This window comes from Brassica napus, chromosome C3 (assembly GCF_020379485.1).
Source record: "Brassica napus cultivar Da-Ae chromosome C3, Da-Ae, whole genome shotgun sequence".
NCBI classification, from domain to species: Eukaryota; Viridiplantae; Streptophyta; class Magnoliopsida; order Brassicales; family Brassicaceae; genus Brassica; species Brassica napus.
The window spans coordinates 39,756,592-39,775,047 of NC_063446.1; the positions used below are offsets into that span (position 1 = coordinate 39,756,592).

Consider the following 18,456-nt stretch of genomic DNA (forward strand, 5'->3'; position numbering starts at 1 on the left):
TAGCTATAATATGGCTATGGCGATGCAAAGACTATTGATCAACCATGTTTGCAACCAATATCTTAGAGATTATACCCATAACCGTAAATAAACCGAGAACTACAAATGATATTATCAAGAGCAATGGCACTCCAGATTTCCCTGCACCCCCAAGGCAACCACCACATCTCTTAACTGCACTTTCACAACCTTCACTACATGCAGGAAAATCTGCCCACATGAAAACAGTTCCTGCTAGATTGGTAGATGGCAGTGAGTGGTAGATCCTCCCTTCTTCAAGGAGGTGGCAATGTTGGTTGGATCCAGCGGCTGGGATGAATTATTACAGAATTTAGTGGACAATACTCTTAAATAAATTAGTGAGGGGAGATTATGATAGACTAAAGAAGGTTTATTATCGTAAGAGAAGAGGAAATGAGAGAGTGGAAGAACTAGAACTGGAGGAAGAGTGTTGAGAAGTCAAGAAGTATTATTAATAAGAAGAAAAGAGAGTAACTTTATAAATAAAGTAGTAATTGAATATGTGATGCTCATGCTTTGTTGTAGTTTGTTATAGACGTCATGAGTCTGTACATCCCGATCGATATGAGATCGGTGATTTAGAGTGAAGCTCGTCATGAGAGTGTAACTCGAGATCGACTACAAAGCTATAAACACTTGTACTTCGTTATTCGATACAGAGTTTGCTACATTACGAGAGAATAGACCTAAAGTCTATCATTGGTGCGGCGAAACTTGATCGGAACCACCGCGAATCGAAGCAATGGTCGAAACGCGTAACGGAAGTGATCGGGAAAAGACGATGCCCTCAGATGCAGTAAAATCGGTGGATCTTCAGCAGATTCAAGACGATATAGCTCAATCGAAGCTCAATCACAAGAACCTAGTTCATAACGATCGAACGACAACGAAGAAGCTCGATTCGTTACAGACGAAGGTGGATTCAATCAAAGCGAAGTTGAATCATATCACCGACGTTTTGAGCCGGTTTGAGACCTCGGCGCCGTTCGTTCAAAGACCAGGGAAGGAGGTTGCTTCCGCGTCGGCGCCTCCAGTTGATCAGGTATCAATTCCTATCTCAGAAACGGAAGGATCTCCAACGCTATTAGGTTATCGGGGAATCCATGGTACTCTGGCGAATAGAGATAAGATGCTGAGAAAATAGAAATGCATGTGTTTTCTAGTGCTTTGCCATTCGATTGGATCTCTCGTGTGGAGAGGTTTTTCAGGTTTGGTAACTACAATGAAGAGGAGAAGCTTCATTTGGTGTCACTAAGCTTAGAAGTACCGGTGTTACAGTGGTTCAACGGGGAGATTCTCAGTGAGCCATTCTTGAGTTGGGAGCAATTCACAGATCGAATGCTTGACAGATTCAGTGGCCCTATTGATAATGATCCTGCAACAAGATTATTCCGTTTACAACAAGAAGGCGAGATTGAGGAATATGTGAATGAGTCTGAAGCTTTGCGGAATCAAGTCACAGGGATTGATGAGAGGAATTTGATTAAAGTATTTTTTAATGGCTTGAAACCAGACATGAAAGAAGTAATTCGCCTGAAGGAACCAGTCACGTTAACACAACACAAATTGGCAGTGCTGAAGATGCAGAGTACGACGTTCTGTAGCATGATAAGCTCGGCCGCTGGTGAAGGGCGGGGAGGCTATCAAAGGCAGACGTCGGGAGCACGTGCTGGTACGTATAACAACAAGCACCGTACTGATACTCTAAAGCTGGACTCAACGGCTAATAAGGAAAACACACCCCTTCAACGCAACAATGTGAGACCAAGATTACAACATACTGACGCAGAGCTCGATCGTATGCGAAAGGATAAGATCTGCTTCAAGTGCAAGGCACCTTGGTCACCAGCACATAGAGACGTGTGTCCTCACAAAGAGTTGCGAGTCTTAACAGTCATTAATGGCCTTGAGATGGAAGTGGTTGATCTACGTGACGATGATGAAGATCAGCTACAAGATATGCGTCAACAGACACTTTACACGTTGTCATTCAACTCATATCTTGGCATTGATTCTCCTAATACGACTAAGATGAGGGGATACATATGCGGTAAAGAGGTGATAGTCATGCTCGATAGCGGAGCATCTCACAACTTCATCACACCAGGAGTTGTGAACAAGCTACAATTGAAAGTTTATGCTGATAGTAGCTTGGACGTGTTGTTGGGTAATGGAGTGACTGTGAACGCTTTGGGAATTTGCCAAGCAGTCCACTTCCAATTAAATGAAACCAACTTCATAAGTGACTTCATCTCTCTTGAACTGGGAAACGTGGATGTGATACTCAGCATTCAGTGGCTTGAAACCTTAGGCAAGTGCGAAGTGGATTGGAAGGAGCAGCTCCTTTCGTTTGTCTATAAAGGGAATAAGGTGACTCTATTGGGTGATAAATCCCTACATTGCACCAAACTCTCTTTCAAATCATTGATGCCAGTCTATAAGAGTAGTAAGCTAGGAAGAGAAGTGCTACTTGCTACTTCTATAGCAACATCTGCGATTCTAGAAGTTCGTACAAAATTCTCTATGTTACTCTTTGAGTTTAAGGATGTGTTCACCATTCCTTACGGCATTACCTCCATTCAGAGGAAATGAACGCAATCATCCTGAAACCAGGAGTTTCAGCTGTGTCTGTGCGTCCTTATAGATATCTTCATGCCAGTAAGGTCGCAATGGAGCAGATGGTCAATGATATGCTTACTACAAGTATCATTAGACCAAGTACAAGTCCTTTTTCAAGTCCAGTCCTGCTGGTCAAGAAGAAAGATGGTTCCTTTCGCTTCTGTGTGGACTATAGATCATTGAATCGAGTTACAGTGTTGGATAAGTATCCTATTCATGTGATAGATCAATTGTTGGATGAGCTTCATGGGGCTACTGTCTTCACTAAACTCGACCTCCGTTCAGGTTATCATCACATTCGCATGCTGGAGACTGATGTTCATAAGACTGCGTTCAGAACCGTCGAGGGTCACTATGAATTCCTTGTTATGCCGTTTGGACTCACTAATGCCCCGGCGACGTTTCAGGCATTGATGAACAAAGTCTTCAAACCATTCCTCCGAAAGTTTGTGCTAGTCTTTTTGATGACATCTTGATCTATAGTGTGGATGAACAAACACATGAGGCACATCTTCGTTTGGTGTTACAAGTGTTACGCGATCAGAGCCTGTTTGCTAACCAGAAGAAATGTACGTTCGGTGTTGAGAGAATTGATTACTTGGGTCATATGATTTCGGCTCAGGGAGTGGCAACAGATGCAGAAAAGATTGAAGCAATGAAGAACTGGCCAACACCGAAATCAATCAAACAGCTGAGGGGATTCTTGGGATTAACGGGTTACTATCGAAAATTTGTCAAGAGTTATGGAGTTATAGCAAGTCCTCTGACAATGTTACTCATAAAGGATCAGTTTTGTTGGTCTCAGGAGGCACAAGAGGCATTTGATGGGTTGAAATATGCTATGGGTCACGCACCAGTGTTAGCATTACCAGACTTCGAGAAGGTGTTCGTGGTAGAGTCAGACGCTTCGGGATTCGGGTTGGGTGCGGTATTGATGCAGGACAAGCAACCTATTGCTTTCTTTAGTCACACTCTTACTCCCCGGGAACAACTGAAACCAGCATACGAGAGAGAACTGATGGCAATAGTCATGGCTATCCGCAAATGGAAACATTACTTGATTGGGCCTAAGTTTCATGTTCACACGGATCAGCGGAGTCTGAAGTTCTTATTGGAACAGCGAGAGATCAATATGGAATATCAGAAATGGCTAACAAAGATACTGGGGTTCGATTTTGATATATTTTACAAGCCGGGCCAGGAGAACAAAGCGGCAGATGGATTATCTCGCTCTGTTTCTAATTCCTCTTCCCTTGTGGCACTTACTGTCCCTACTGTGCTTCAATGGGAAGATTTGTATAAGGAGATTGGAGAAGATGTGGGTTTGCAAGACATCATTCGAAAGATACGAGATGGAACGTTGGTCTCAACTAAATACCAAGTCATCGAGGGGAGGTTATGGTCTAAAAGGCGTTTGGTCATACCAAAATCTTCTCGTTTCATTTCGGTGATATTGCAAGAGGCCCATGACAGTAAAGTAGGAGGAAATTCAGAAGTTCTTAAGACCGTGAAGCGAGTTCAGGGGTCGTTCTTTTGGAAAGGAATGCAAAAACAGATACAACATTATGTGGCGGAATGTGGGATCTGTCAGACGCATAAACACTCAACTTTATCTAAAGTTGACCCGAACCGAAGTATCTCGGGTACCCGAATGTAACCGAAATAGATTTATATACCTAAATTTATTACTTATTTTTATATTTAATATATATTAAAAACATCCAAAATGTATAAGATACTTTAAAATTGTTTAAAATACTTGAAAATATACATAAATAGTCAAAAGTAAATGTCTGAAATAGCTAAAATATATTCAAAACACCAAAATGCTTGAAATATCTATTGATTTTCAATCCAAATATTTAAATCAAACCAATTTATATGTTAATTTTATGTATTTTGACATATATTATACAAATTTATATGTAATATATTATTTTGATTTATTGATTTTGAGAAATTTTAAGCATATAATGAATATTAAAATTTTAAAAATAATTTAAATGGGTTATCCGAACCCGAACCGAACCCGCAAAGATCCGAACCGAACCCGAACCGAAATTTAGAAATACCCGAATGGAGCTGAAATCTTTAAACCCAAAAATTCGAAACCCGATTAGATCCGAACCGAACCCGAATGGGTACCCGAACGCCCACCCCTATCACGAAGAAAAGAGTGAAAACAAATGCGATTAGTATATTTTTGGAGAGACTCATTTTGTAGGATGTTTTATAAATTGTTTGAGAGTTCTATTATATTTTAGATTGATAAATATATACATATAAACATAAACTTGCATAAAATATATTTATTTTTAAGGAAAATCTTTCAATTAATTTTATGAGATTTATAGTCAAAATAATATAAAAGTGATTCCTTTGCCTAATTACATATGAATATTAGTGTGAAAGATTTATTTTCTTTCAGATTACCTTGTCAAGATATAATTTGCATATTGAAACAGATTTTTCAAAATGTAATAGATATAAATTATAATTGTTATTATGGAGTAAATATTTTGATTAATCTTAGTCTATATAATTCAGCTAAATATATTTACTTTATTCAATTATTTATATTAATTGTTAGAAAATTTGTAAAATATGACTAAAAATTTGATTTTAAATGTAAAATTATACCCAAATTTGAATCAAATGTAAAACTAATTTAAAAGCCTTGTGAAATTACAGTCAGCTTCTTGTGACCAAACAAAAAAACAAAACTCATTTTTACGAATATAGCCACAGAAAGTCTTCTGAGATATTGTAAGTCGTCTAGACGACGTTCAGGAGAGTCTTCTGATGTAGTTGATCTTAAAAATAATTTTTAAATTGTTAAAAAAATATTTTGACATGTGAAAACTTAAAATCACGCAATTATAAACAATTTAAAGTGATATAAATTAAGATACTGATATAAATTAAGATTTACTAAACATGAATTGTTTTTAAGATGAGCTAAAGCACTAAGTGATGATATTATTTGGTTTAACGTTTGGCAACTTCACCGGAGACCAGCTCGTCCCCGCCGTCCTCTAGCAGAGACCAAGATGCAGGAAGAAACCCGATGACTCTCCACCATCCACGAGGTGAGATTGTCTCTATATCACTCTCTACTCTGTCTCTCTCTACTCTATCTCTCCCTCACTCTCTCTATTTTGAATCTGACGGTATTTTGACAAAGGTGAACCCACGGCAGAGCTTCTCTTCCTCTGAAGCGGAGACGGAGAAGACAGAGGAGGAGGATGACGGCGGTGAAGATATAGAAGCGACGGTGGTTTGTTCGTGCGACATTCACCACCACCACCAAGTTAAATCTCCTGGGTACTTCTCTTCTTAAATCTTTATTAGGGTTTCGATTTGTGGAATTTTTAGGTTTGGGTTTTGATTTGTCGTGACTATCTGTATCTGTGTCGGGGGTTTTGATTTTGGTTGACTATTTGTTCTCTTGCTGTATCAAGAGTCTCACTTCTCATCACTTGGTTACACTCTATTCACTGTCTTTTATGGTTAACAACTAGAGTTGAACATAAAGGTCTGAACTTTGGAATGATAGACTCTAAAAAATGTGGTGAATCTGGGAGGAATCTCCATTCCTGCCTATTTGCTTCTCTCTTTGATGTTTTCTTGTGTATGGTTATTTACAGTACACTTCAATTAAGCCACTGGGAGAGAGTTTTGGTGAAGATTAAGGAGGCGGAGGAAAAGACTATGGGAGGTATCTTACTTCCATCCACGGCTCAAGGAGGTGAAGTCGTTGCTGTGGGTGAAAGAAGAACTATTGGGAAGAACAAAATCGGTATCACTGTCCCTATAACACCCTCTCTTTGTTTTCTTTGTTGTCTGCTATTAAAATTTGTGGCAGGTGGGATGAATCTCATTCGTTGTTGTTGCTTTTATTGTTCCTTATTCCTTGTCTCATGTGTATTGGCTTTGCTTATGGTTTACATGTAGTAGGAGCTTTAGTTTCATGTGGTGTGTTATGTGAAGTTGGTAACAGTAACTAATGTTGGTCTTCTGTTTGTTACTGAACCAGTGAAGGTGGATGCATCAACAATAGCTATAAGTTGCTGGAGAGGGAAGAATAGTTTCGGTATAATGGTCACTTCTGCTGATTGCCAGGAGCTGCTGGAGAGACTTGCGGAGAGAACACCAAAAACCGAAGGTGGCTCTGTTAATGGAAGCAATGGCCGGGTGGTCTTGAAGCTATGGAGACTGTGCGGTCTAAGGTTCATGGAAGATGTGCTTCTTGGTAAAAGAAGTGACCATACGGTCAGAACAGTAGTTGTAGTCTTGTTGATGACCCATCCCTATAATGATGTAATCTAACAATACTAAAAACACAATATTCTCAACAAAGAGGGATGCCACGTCCTCAAAAAAAAATCAGCCAATGAGTAAGTTTGTTTTCACCACGTCACCATTGCTTTCTACCGAAGAAGAGTAAAACTGAACTTATTTTTGAGTTAACATTTTAACTCAGTCTATACAGGCCCGTGTTGCCAAACTTTTGTTTTTCCTCTAAAGTTTTGAGAGTCGATGATCCTCCCCGACACTCAGAATTTTCAGTTTCCTTGAGACACTACTGATCAATCAATGATGATCTTTAAACTCTTCTTAATTGTTTCGTTTCACTTCCCGTTGATCCTCCTCCTATTTAAAGCGCTACGAAATCAAGAGGCAATTCAGGACCAACAACCACTAAACCCACATTCTATTTTCGACAGAAGGAGATGACAGCTGAGCTGTCTGATACGTCGAGGTCAGGTACGCAAGTAGCGTCTCCGGAGCTCGGGATGCCGGGGTTTCCAGGCGTGCATAGCACATAGTTGCAGGAAGGAGAGCGTTTCAAGGCGTGACAAAGGGCGTGCTCTCTCCCTCCGGTACCGATTACAAGAACTATCCCTCTCTCTTCTGCAGTAACTGAAACGAAGTTAGTACACTGAATATTAAGCGAGCAAAAGGGTATCACTGGAACTTACCAGCGCCGCCGTTACCGCCGGGAGAAACCGAAATAGAGAGCTCGGACTCTAACGTGACGCAACGAAGCCAAAGTTGGCGGCTTTGGATATGGTTTGAAGGGAAACGAGAGCGTGGTTGGTGGTGGAGAAACTGAGAGGAGCAACAGAGGAAGAAGGAGAAGTAGAGGTGAAGAACCAGAGAGAGTTGAGAGATGGTTTTGGGGAGTTGTTGTTGTTGGAGAAGAGATTGGTAGAAGAAGATGAAGGGTGGAGATTAGATGTACACAACGACATGTCGGAAAGTTGGAACACAAGTTTGCGACAGAGATGAAGAGAGACACAGAGACAGTTAAAGTTGCAGTCTTTGAGAGAGTTTGACTCAGACCAGATTCGCTCAACAAGGGTTTAACAGAGCACTCCCTTCGTTTGTTTTTCATTAGTATCCTTAAACAGAACTACTACTTTGTGTACAAGTTATGTTTAGGTGTTATGAGTTTCCAAGTTCTCTTTGTTGTCATTAGCTTTAAATCGAAAAACTTTCTTATGGATGTGCTTTTAGTATATTGTTTAAAGATACTAATGAGTCTGCTTCAACTAATGGCTTACATTACTGGAACATTCTGCTAGGTAATGGTTATGACATCGGGAGATCAAGAAATCTTGCTTTCTCTGGAGCATGACTCTCAGGGCTTCACCATTGCAAGAGCTGGAGATAACGTAGCAATAGCGTTCCAAGAAACTGATGCATATCAAGTAATGTCAGGAGGTGTGTTGTGTCATCCTGATTACCCGACTTCATTAGCAAAACATAAATAATGATTTTGGACTAAAAAATCAGGTTATTATTTTATTTTATATTTTATGAATATATAAGTGTCTTGTGGAAAACCTAAAGTGATGGAGTCAAACTGATTGAAGAGGAAAATGCATTAGCTGGGAATCAATTTCATAAGATGCTGTCAATGCTCGGAGAATCAGAAAGCAAAGTTGATAATCTGTAGAATCAAGCTCAAGAATCACAAAATCATTGTGTAGGGATCCAAGAGGTGAAGAGTTTTATGAAGAGAGTAATAAAGACAACTTCACGTCTTCTCCTACAGTTAGAACAATGTGTATGTTATTTAGTTTTCAGTTACTGCCAAAGTCAGAGATTGTTGTTCCAACATGACAAATTATGTTTGCTGGAATAAGTTTAATTTATATTTTTTAACTGTAAAAGGGCACTTATGCTTTTTTTTTCTTTGTTCAGCTTTTATATATATTGGAACTTATTTGACTTCGACGAACCAACTCCTCTTTACTGCTTCTTTGTTTTTGTGTGCTGCAATGGCATGACGTTAGTGTGTATGTTTATTTTTGCAACACATCAGTGTGTATGTTATATAGGTTGTTTTTGTGTGCTGCAATAGCATGACGGGACGTGTGTATGTTTTATAGTTGTTTGCGTATATGTCAACTTCGTCATAATTTTCCATAAGTTCTTTACTAAATAAGGAACTGAAGCTAAGATACATAAATACAAAGATGAAAATTTCACATTCACAATGATCTATACATTATGAAAAAGACAAATATTAATCTATATAACGACCATATGACTTGGTTGAATTATCATTTCAAGTGGTATTAGATTCTTTTTGGAAACAAATTTTGTAAATCAAATTTGAAAACTATATAAAGAGTCTTCAAATTCCAATTACGTGTTCTTTCCAATTCAAATTGGTGTTTGGTTTAAATTCAAATCTTTCAATGTTTTGTATATAAAAGCCTGACTAAGAAATCACACTGAAAATTAAACATGTGATATAAATATAAAATATACACATTATTACACATATGCTAAGCATCTAAGGGTTCTGAAACTCCATATAATTAAACATAGTAAAAAACAATCATGTAATATACATTCTGAGAACTTAAAATAATTTTATAAATTATTTTCTTCAAATGATAACAGAAAATGTATATTTTCTTAATTTACATCTTTGAGCTCCAAGGTGATTAGTTTTAGTGATTTTATATTGTAGTAATCAAATAATATTCCATAAGAATATATTGAGTAAGTAGGTAAATATAGTCTTGCTTTTTTAAATTGATTTAATGTTAGGTAATGGAACATAACACGCCAAGAAGAAAACATTCACCCAAGGCTTGGGGATAGGCAATTATATAGACATTCATTTTGTTGTTTTTGAACAATTGTATTACAAGAAACGTATGGTGAAAAAAAACATCTGGTGAATGCTGCACTTGAAGAATAAGAAATATTTGTTTCATGTTTTGATCATGCTAATGTCGGAGAAGAACAATGAGATTTTACAGTTTATAGATTGTCAATTTTTTTTCCGGTTTTGTATTCCTATGCAGAATTTTATTATTGCTCGAAAAAACTAAACTTTAACTTTATATAATAACTTAAGTATTAAGGAATGTAAAATAATACTCAACAATTCAAACTGTTTAAGATTTAAGCTTAAGTAACAAATAATAGTTTTGGTTTCCTCAATTCCCAAATAGAATTTCATCTATGGTTCTATATCAAGATGGCCACTTAATATTGTGTTTTTAGTAACACATATACAATAAAGAAAAATACAATACATTATTTATTTGATACGAGTAAGTGGGTGAAATAAAGAATTTAATGAATAAAATAATTTAACCAAAACATATGCAATAAATTATAATGAATTAATATGATAAGTAATAATTTAATGGATCATTTTAAATAGAAGCCCAAAAGATAAATTTTTTTACTTATGCTGAAATATTTAACATTAATATTCTGAATATTAAGAATTCACACTCTTAACTAAAATAAACAAACTTCCTATTGCATATATTTTGTTTGATGAACAATAAATTTTATTTCTGTATATATAATACACAAACATTATCATAATAATTAAAGAAAACAAAATATAAAAGGAGATAAAAGTATTAAACAACATAAATGACAAATGACAGATAATAAATAACTAAAAAATATAATATACACAATTAAATAATTATTTATTTTTATATTTGATGAATATTTAAGTGTTTTGGATCAAAAAAATTCCAAACACTATTACAATACTATACTTCTCATATATTTAAATAGTGTACAGTTAATAATTAACACCAGTTTCAATAAGAATTGTTATGTACTTTTGCAAACAATATCACTGTCACATAAAATGAAGCGTTGGTATCAGATTGATACGAGTCGTATGATACAATATTACACTTTCAATCTTTAGTAGAAAAACCAAAGAAACCGTGATCATGTCTCATATATCTGGTTTATCATCAACTCCAGAAGAGATTGTTTTTTTGTTTATAAGTTGTTTGATATAATCACTGGAAATGGTTCTCCGCTCTGATCCACTTCTTGACTATTGTTTTAGTACTGCTCATATGTTTCTCTTATAGAAACTGATCTTTTGCTTTATTGTTTGCCTTACTTCAGACCAAGCTCCTTTGAACAGAGAGGAGACACATATGAACCACCACCACACGAGTCAAGCAACAACAAAAGAATGAGGACTGCATTTTCGCTACCCTCAGGCCAGACCGCAAAGTTCTATGTAGCAAGCGGGGGGTTTGGGTAGAGGGTTGAGAACCGTGGGTTACGGCGGGTTGACCCGCAAAGATCCACCAGAGATAGAGACCTCAGCGTGGTGGGCCACAGCGGGGCGGGTTTCCCAATTCCATTCCTAATCATGCTTGCGAAAGATGGAGTGATGCTACTTGTAGAGCTGCTTTTGCTGCAGATATGTGCGTTTGACAAGATAGATGGTAGACTGGATCTTTGTTCAGTTTAATATAAATGTCAAAAAAAATTATACATTTTCAAAAAGAGATCACAATCTTTATTCATAAGCACCTCCTACAGTATGGTAACCGATCTAGTAACTCATTTCGCTGTAGATTCATTTGAGCCTACCTCAAGACAAGGGAGTATTAATATAGTGCAGAAAAAGTGATTTTTTCATAGATTAAAACTTAAAATATTAGCTTCTTATTCAAGATATCTTTCTTAATATCTATGAATTAAGAAGTGGATCAGAGCGGAGTACTAATATAGTGCAGAAAAAGTGATCTAGGCCTTAATATCTATGAATTACGAATATTAGCTTCTTATTCAAGATATCTTTCTTTTAGGATAATGTATGATTTGTTGTTCACAAGAACTAAAATAAGAGAATCAAAAACTGAATCTGAATTATCATCCCATTGATCTCTCTATATCTCTATGGTTAAAGATTTATCAAGAGGTAAAGTTCGCAAAGATGAATTAGAGACTAATTAGATTATTCTCTCGTCTTACTCTTGTTTAAGGGAGACTGACTGTTATATATTGTTGGTTACAAACGATAAATCAAACATTCTCCAAAATCGTTTTAAAAACTATAAACAATAAACACCCAAAATTTAATATATTACTTTAGCTCTCATCATTAAATTTTCTCTCTAACTCACTCAAATCTCATATGATATTAGTTGTATTCTAAAATCAAGAAATAACACCTATGATGTAAGTGGTAGAGAGAGAGAGAGAGAGAGAAAATCAAGTCAACCATCTCCTTCCCTATTTGAGCAAACCCGGTGAGGATGTCATTCGATCTATCTCGTCTCTCCCTCACTTCCTCGCCTCGTCTCTCGTTTCTCACTCGCACTGCTGCTAAGAAAGGTAATATAATCTCATGAGAATTGATGTGTGGGTTTCTCTCAGATGTCTAGATTCAAATGTTCCGTCTTTGCTCAACCCAAAATTGATTACTTTACAGGATTCGTTAGGTGTTCGATGAAGTCGTACAGATTATCTGAACTTAGTTTCTCTCAAGTTGAGAACTTGAAGGCACGCCCTCGCATTGACTTCTCTTCCATTTTCACCACTGTAAGCTTCCTCCTTTCTCCTTCTCTCACTTGTCTTCTTCGTATGACATGAGCTTGTTACTATCAGGTTAACCCAATCATCGACGCTGTTCGTAGCAAAGGAGATACTGCTGTCAAAGAGTAACTGACCGATTCTTTATATTTGAAGTATTTTAGGTGGAAACCAATTTAGCTTGGTTATCTTTCAGGTATACTGAGAGATTTGACAAAGTCCAGCTCAATAAAGTGGTGGAGGATGTGTCCGAACTTGATATCCCTGAGGTAGTAGATAGATTAGCACCGTGTACATACAAATTATTCGAATATGATCCTTTCTTGTCTGCTGTTTTGTATTCAGCTCGACTCCGCAGTTAAAGAAGCGTTTGATGTTGCGTATGACAACATTTATGCCTTTCACTTGGCCCAAAAGTCAACTGAGAAAAGCGTTGAGAATATGAAAGTAAGTCGATTTGGTAAACCTATTAGCTACTTAAAGTCTATCCACTGATCTTCACTCCTTTCGTTTTCTTAGGGTGTAAGATGTAAAAGGGTGTCGAGATCTATTGGTTCTGTTGGTCTTTATGTGCCTGGTGGAACTGCTGTTTTGCCATCTACTGCTTTGATGCTTGCAATCGTAAGCTCTCTTCTGTTTACTACTTTTTGATTTTTTTCTCATTCTTCTTCTAGTTGTGCAATAACGTGGTCTTTGTTTTTCTTTAATTCCTCTCTCAGCCTGCTCAGATTGCTGGATGTAAAACAGTTGTCCTCGCAACTCCACCAACTAAGGAAGGAAGCATATGCAAGGTAGCACTCTAGCTGCTTTGTTTCTGGGGATTATATTCAGTATTACTCGCTTTTTTTTATATATATCTTGCTGCTGAGTTGATAAGTATGTTTTCTTGTTGATGCAGGAGGTGCTGTATTGTGCTAAGAGGGCTGGTGTAACCCACATCCTTAAAGCTGGTGGAGCGCAGGTGTGTTTGTGTTAGCTTTTTCGTATATGTTTTCATGCTGTCGATTTTTTTGTTTCAGATTTTGAAAATTTCCATTTTGCCTTTGCAGGCTATAGCTGCCATGGCCTGGGGGACAGATTCTTGTCCTAAGGTATAAATATGGTTTATAATATGCCTCAGTAGCTTATATCAGACAATTTTTCCAGCCAAACACACATGAATTTGCGTTGGTTATTATTGGCAGGTTGAGAAGATTTTTGGTCCTGGGAATCAGTATGTTACAGCTGCGAAGATGATTCTTCAAGTACAGATACCATTCCTCTATTATTTTCTGGGTCTAACTTGTTTAGAGTAGTCTTTATCATGCTGGAAAGCAGAAACAGAAAAAAAGAGGAGATTATGAATCCTATAATTCCTATTGGATTGAAATTTCCCTCTTATCTTGTTTTTGTTTTTCTTACTTCAGAACAGCGAGGCAATGGTTTCGATTGATATGCCTGCTGGCCCTTCAGAAGTTCTAGTAATCGCTGATGAACATGCTAGCCCAGTTTACATTGCAGCCGACTTGCTTTCTCAGGTATTCCTCTCTCACTGACTTACTTTCAACATAGCACATTTTCAGGTTTAACTCATCAGGATTCTAACTTGTATATTTCTTTCTTTCTTTCTTTTTTGTTGGTTTCTCTGCAGGCTGAGCATGGTCCAGATAGTCAGGTTGTTCTTGTTGTTGTAGGCGATGGTGTAAATCTCAAAGCCATCGAAGAAGAAATTGCCAAACAATGCAAAAGCCTTCCTAGAGGCGAGTTTGCTTCAAAAGCTCTAAGTCACAGCTTCACAGTATTTGCTCGAGATATGATTGAGGTAATCTCTCTTTTACCGTCACACTTACTGTTACTAACTCAAAACAGCATGTGTAAGAAAGATCATCATTTGTTTCGGAATCCTCCAGGCAATAACTTTCTCAAACCTGTATGCACCTGAACATTTGATCATCAATGTCAAAGACGCTGAGAAATGGGAGGGACTGATAGAGAACGCAGGTTCGGTTTTCATAGGGCCGTGGACTCCTGAGAGCGTTGGTGATTACGCGAGCGGGACAAACCACGTTCTTCCAACGTACGGGTATGCGAGAATGTACAGTGGCGTCTCTCTCGACTCTTTCCTGAAGTTCATGACTGTACAGTCCTTGACAGAGGAAGGTCTGCGAAACCTTGGTCCGTATGTTGCGACTATGGCTGAAATTGAAGGTCTAGATGCACACAAGAGAGCCGTCACTCTCAGACTCAAGGATATCGAAGCCAAACAGACCCAAACAAAGTGAATTGAATGGCTGTCTTCATATTCAAATGAGGTGACATTGGTTTAAAGATATAATAATAATAAGAATAATATAAGAGATGTTGTAACACTCTCTGTCATAATCTGGATTTTCTTTCATTATTGAAATTTGAATCCTTTCACGCGTAACATCATTGAACCGAAGAGTACTTAGTGATGTGGACTTCCAACGAACACAGTGGGATTCCACAAAAACTTCGTTCTTTACAAACGTCAAGAGACTTCAACATTGTACAGTAAACTTCAAGAGCATTACAAAGTGCTTAAAGAATGATATAATCTTTTGGTGATCAGTTTCTTCTAGCTCAAGCTGGCAAAGGTTCATCGAGAACTGCAGAGGGAAAGGAACCGACCAAAACATGTATGAGTTCTTGCAAATCTAAAAGGCAATCAAAAGAAAAAAAAAATGAAAGGGAAAGACCTTTTCTCTTTGTGTCTGATTCAGCTGGTGTGATCTCCGCATTGGAAGCGATAGGTTTTTTAGTTGGTACGTCTGGAAGATGCAAATTCTCAGATTCTTGGGGCTCTGTTGTAGGCACATCAGGCATCTCATCAACAGCAAGCTTTAAACAAAACATACATCATCATGAGTCTCTCTCCCTATATCAAAGATGATACTAAACAAGTTTGTTTTCTATTTGACTCGTGAAACATACCTGACTTTCTAAGTTGTCAAATTCTGCTAATATCTCTTCTTCATCCTCTGCTGATAGTTTCTCGCCCAGTATAGCATTCAGCTCCTAATATCCAAAACATATAGCATTGTAAAAAGAGGAGACTAAAAACGCAGCACATAAACGATACAAACAAACAAAAATGCTTGGACTCACATCTTGATAGGCTTTAGCATCAGCGGTATCATCCATAAGTTTCTGAACATCATCAAGGTCAACCTCGCTTTGAATGGCTTTAATAGCACTGCTACCTTGCTTTAAGCTCTCAAACACTGCCTTTTGCTTGCTGGTAAGTTCAATATCTGCCAACTGAGTCACATGAAAAGTTCGAGCCACATCAATGCATCAAAAGCGACGAGTTACTTGCTGTCTAACATTAAGGAGAAAGAGGAGTTACTTGTTGTTCAACATTGATGACCCACTGATCAACTTGCTTCAACAACTCCTCTTGCGTCCGTTTCTTCCTCAAAGCTAACAAAGCCCTCTCCTTTCGATGTTCGCGGATCAAGTCTCTTGCAGCTTGCTTCTCAGCTTCAATTACTTTCTCAAGCTAAATTTAGAAACGTTAAAGAAGATGATGGGTTAAAAATGGAATCAGCCTAGAACTCAAAAAGCTTGAGCCTTTTTCTCATCAGAAGTACTAACAATCGAATCCTCGGATGAAACAAAACTACAATGGTTAAACCTATTTGATCTCAGTTTATCAAAATAGAAAAAAGGGACATGAGATTGGATCAAATCGAAAAACCTGCTGCTGGTATTGGCCGAGCTTGCGTCTCTGGGTTTTGAGAGAGAGAATCGCTCGATCAACATCCGTGATCTGTGGTTTCTTCACGAACAAATTCCCCATCCTTCGTCACTTTTGCAATCCAATTATGAGAGAAAGAAACTAATTAGACGGCTCTAGAAATTGGGAAGAACAACGCCAATTTCTTCCTCTCTGCGATTTTCAGTTTCGATCAACAAACAGAATAGCAAGAACCGGATCTAGATTATCCAAATTGGTTCGATCTGACCAATAATTGGAACAGACTAATCGAACCGAAAAAAATATATTGATTCTTATTTGACAAAACAATAAAAATTATTAGATACTGTGAAAATTAAGGGAAAGCATCCCTGTTGCACAGATACAACTAAAATATTAATGTTAAGATTTGAGAGAAGATTTGTGAGAATGTGTTGTATATTTCTTATTGTTTACACCTAGAGCTGGAAATTTTAATCATTGCCCGCGGGCCCCGCCCCGTTTGACCCGCCGCGGGGCGGGTGCGGGTCGAACCATTTGAAAATTTTAAATCGCGGGTGCGGGTGCGGGTCGAGATTATTTTGAGGGGGGCGGGTGCGGGTCAGCCGAATTTGAATCGCGGGTACCCGCCAACCCGCAAATTAAAAAAAAAAAAAAAACATTTTTGAAAAAAAAAACATTTTTTCGTAAAATATATAAAAAACAATAAATATTTGTATAATTTTAATTATAAATATATTTTTTAATAGTATTTTTTAAAAATAACTATTATATAAATAAAAAATAATTATTTTTAATTAAAATAACTATTTTTAATATAATTAATATTACCCGCGGGTTTTGGCGGGGCGGGTGCGGATATGAAAGTTTTTGTTTGCGGGTTATACGGGTCGAGTTTTTGAATCGAAAAAATGATTCGACCCGCGGCGGGGCGGGGCGGGTCGGGGCGGGTTGACCCGCGAACCCAGCACTATTTACACCACTATATATAGTGGTTCATACAAGGTGGAGTCAAAGGGAGAATTGATTATAAAGATGCTCTACATAATGACATGGTCAAACTTATAAAGACTAAGGTTGAATGGGTCTTCCATGTGGCTTGATGTAAACCCCCAATGGACTCTAGTCTTGAACTTGTATTGTCTAGGTTATGGATCATCCACTTCATGATTCATAACACTCCCCCTTGAATGCCATAACCATATAGGGTTTGTAACATGCTAATATTGCCTCATTAAAACATTTCCCGGAAAACTCAAAACTCAATGTGGTAAAAAAGGAAACCAGAGAAAGGAAAAAGAGTACAACACATATTACTCCCCCTGATTTGGACATCACTGAAGGTCCTTGAGTCTACGCGTGCCATCTTGTTGCGTGAACTTCTTGAATGTGCAAGAGGGCAATGATTTGGTGAAGAAGTCGGCTGAGTTTTCACTAGACCGGATCTGAAGGACGTTGACCTCTCCAGCTTTCTGCAACTCATGGGTAAAGAAGAACTTGGGTAGAATATGTTTGGTTCGGTCACCTTTGATATACATGTCTTTGAGTTGAGCAATGCAAGCTGCATTATCTTCATATATGATGGTCGGACCCGTTGGGTCGCATATGGAAGCATAATGTGGTCCTATACCTTTTTGTTCAAAGATGAACTTTGATCTTATAGCTTATCTTTATGATAGCTTATTCATTCATACCACAGCTTGGTTGGTTCATGCTGAGAATTCGACCAACCATAAGTATTACCAAAATTTGGCTAATTTGTGGTGATGGTCTATAACTTTTTCTAAGGTTTAATGAATAACCATTTAACCTATCTTAGGCTGGTTAGTATAAAACACAAGGAATTTAAAATTCCTATATGGACTGATTTGAATTGTTTTTATAGAACTCTTCACTTGCTTACATGTAGTAATTTAATTCAGTCCATGAACAACTTTAGGAAAATGCTGTTCAAGAGAACTTCTTTTCTCATCTTTTGATTCTGAGCTCAATACCGTTTGGTAAACCTTTTGGTACCAATAATATTATCATCATCATCCAGTGAGTCATATATAGCATACTACATCTTTTGAATTTCTTCCAGACATCATATGTAGTAGTATCCACCACATTGGATTATATAGACATTTCCCGGTCTGTCTCACGATTTATCCTTCTTTCAGGATTTATATATTCACTGGGCATCATATGGCGTTTACATATTCATGGCCAATACAATACGCCTTTTATATATCACTTTAAACCCCACGTTTCTTTCATTATTCATTATGAGTACTCTTGTG

The 18,456-nt window shown here is 37.5% G+C and overlaps 3 protein-coding genes across 3 annotated transcripts; 2 read left to right on the forward strand and 1 right to left on the reverse strand.

Annotated features, from left to right (window-relative positions):
- The first annotated feature begins 2,609 nt into the window (after positions 1 to 2,609).
- Positions 2,610 to 7,055, forward strand: BNAC03G50410D (retrovirus-related Pol polyprotein from transposon 17.6). Its single transcript, XM_048749623.1, is given in 5 exon segments — positions 2,610 to 3,096; positions 3,099 to 5,729; positions 5,825 to 5,964; positions 6,288 to 6,439; positions 6,677 to 7,055. Coding segments are annotated over 2 exon segments (1,686 nt in total). The 3' UTR covers positions 4,298 to 5,729; positions 5,825 to 5,964; positions 6,288 to 6,439; positions 6,677 to 7,055.
- Positions 7,056 to 12,022: 4,967 nt separating this feature from the next.
- Positions 12,023 to 14,881, forward strand: LOC106348076 (histidinol dehydrogenase, chloroplastic). The gene is made up of 13 exons (XM_013787733.3): positions 12,023 to 12,276; positions 12,374 to 12,483; positions 12,550 to 12,602; positions 12,671 to 12,743; positions 12,820 to 12,921; positions 12,994 to 13,095; positions 13,194 to 13,265; positions 13,373 to 13,435; positions 13,524 to 13,565; positions 13,659 to 13,718; positions 13,881 to 13,991; positions 14,105 to 14,275; positions 14,364 to 14,881. Exons 1-13 carry the CDS (start codon positions 12,198 to 12,200, stop codon positions 14,733 to 14,735), a joined length of 1,410 nt encoding a protein of 469 aa, XP_013643187.1. The 5' UTR covers positions 12,023 to 12,197; the 3' UTR covers positions 14,736 to 14,881.
- On the reverse strand, positions 14,828 to 16,614 carry LOC106348087 (vacuolar protein sorting-associated protein 20 homolog 1). Its single transcript, XM_013787744.3, has 6 exons — positions 16,175 to 16,614; positions 15,824 to 15,976; positions 15,583 to 15,735; positions 15,409 to 15,492; positions 15,174 to 15,315; positions 14,828 to 15,083 (listed from the first exon to the last, which is right to left on the reverse strand). The coding sequence occupies exons 1-6, from the start codon at positions 16,274 to 16,276 to the stop codon at positions 15,058 to 15,060; spliced, it is 660 nt and encodes a 219-aa protein (XP_013643198.1). The 5' UTR covers positions 16,277 to 16,614; the 3' UTR covers positions 14,828 to 15,057.
- Between the last annotated feature and the right edge of the window lie 1,842 nt (positions 16,615 to 18,456).

Coding starts and splice junctions, on each gene's coding strand:
- LOC106348087 (XM_013787744.3), bottom strand. CDS start 16,276: ATGGGGAATTTGTTCGTGAAGAAACCACAGATCACGGATGTTGATCGA. Junction 15,493..15,582: donor ATGCTAAAGCCTATCAAGAT/GTGAGTCCAAGC, acceptor TTTGGATATTAG/GAGCTGAATGCTATACTGGG. Junction 15,316..15,408: donor TTGACAACTTAGAAAGTCAG/GTATGTTTCACG, acceptor TTTTGTTTAAAG/CTTGCTGTTGATGAGATGCC.
- LOC106348076 (XM_013787733.3), top strand. CDS start 12,198: ATGTCATTCGATCTATCTCGTCTCTCCCTCACTTCCTCGCCTCGTCTC. Junction 12,484..12,549: donor TCTCTTCCATTTTCACCACT/GTAAGCTTCCTC, acceptor TGTTACTATCAG/GTTAACCCAATCATCGACGC. Junction 13,719..13,880: donor CTGCGAAGATGATTCTTCAA/GTACAGATACCA, acceptor TTCTTACTTCAG/AACAGCGAGGCAATGGTTTC.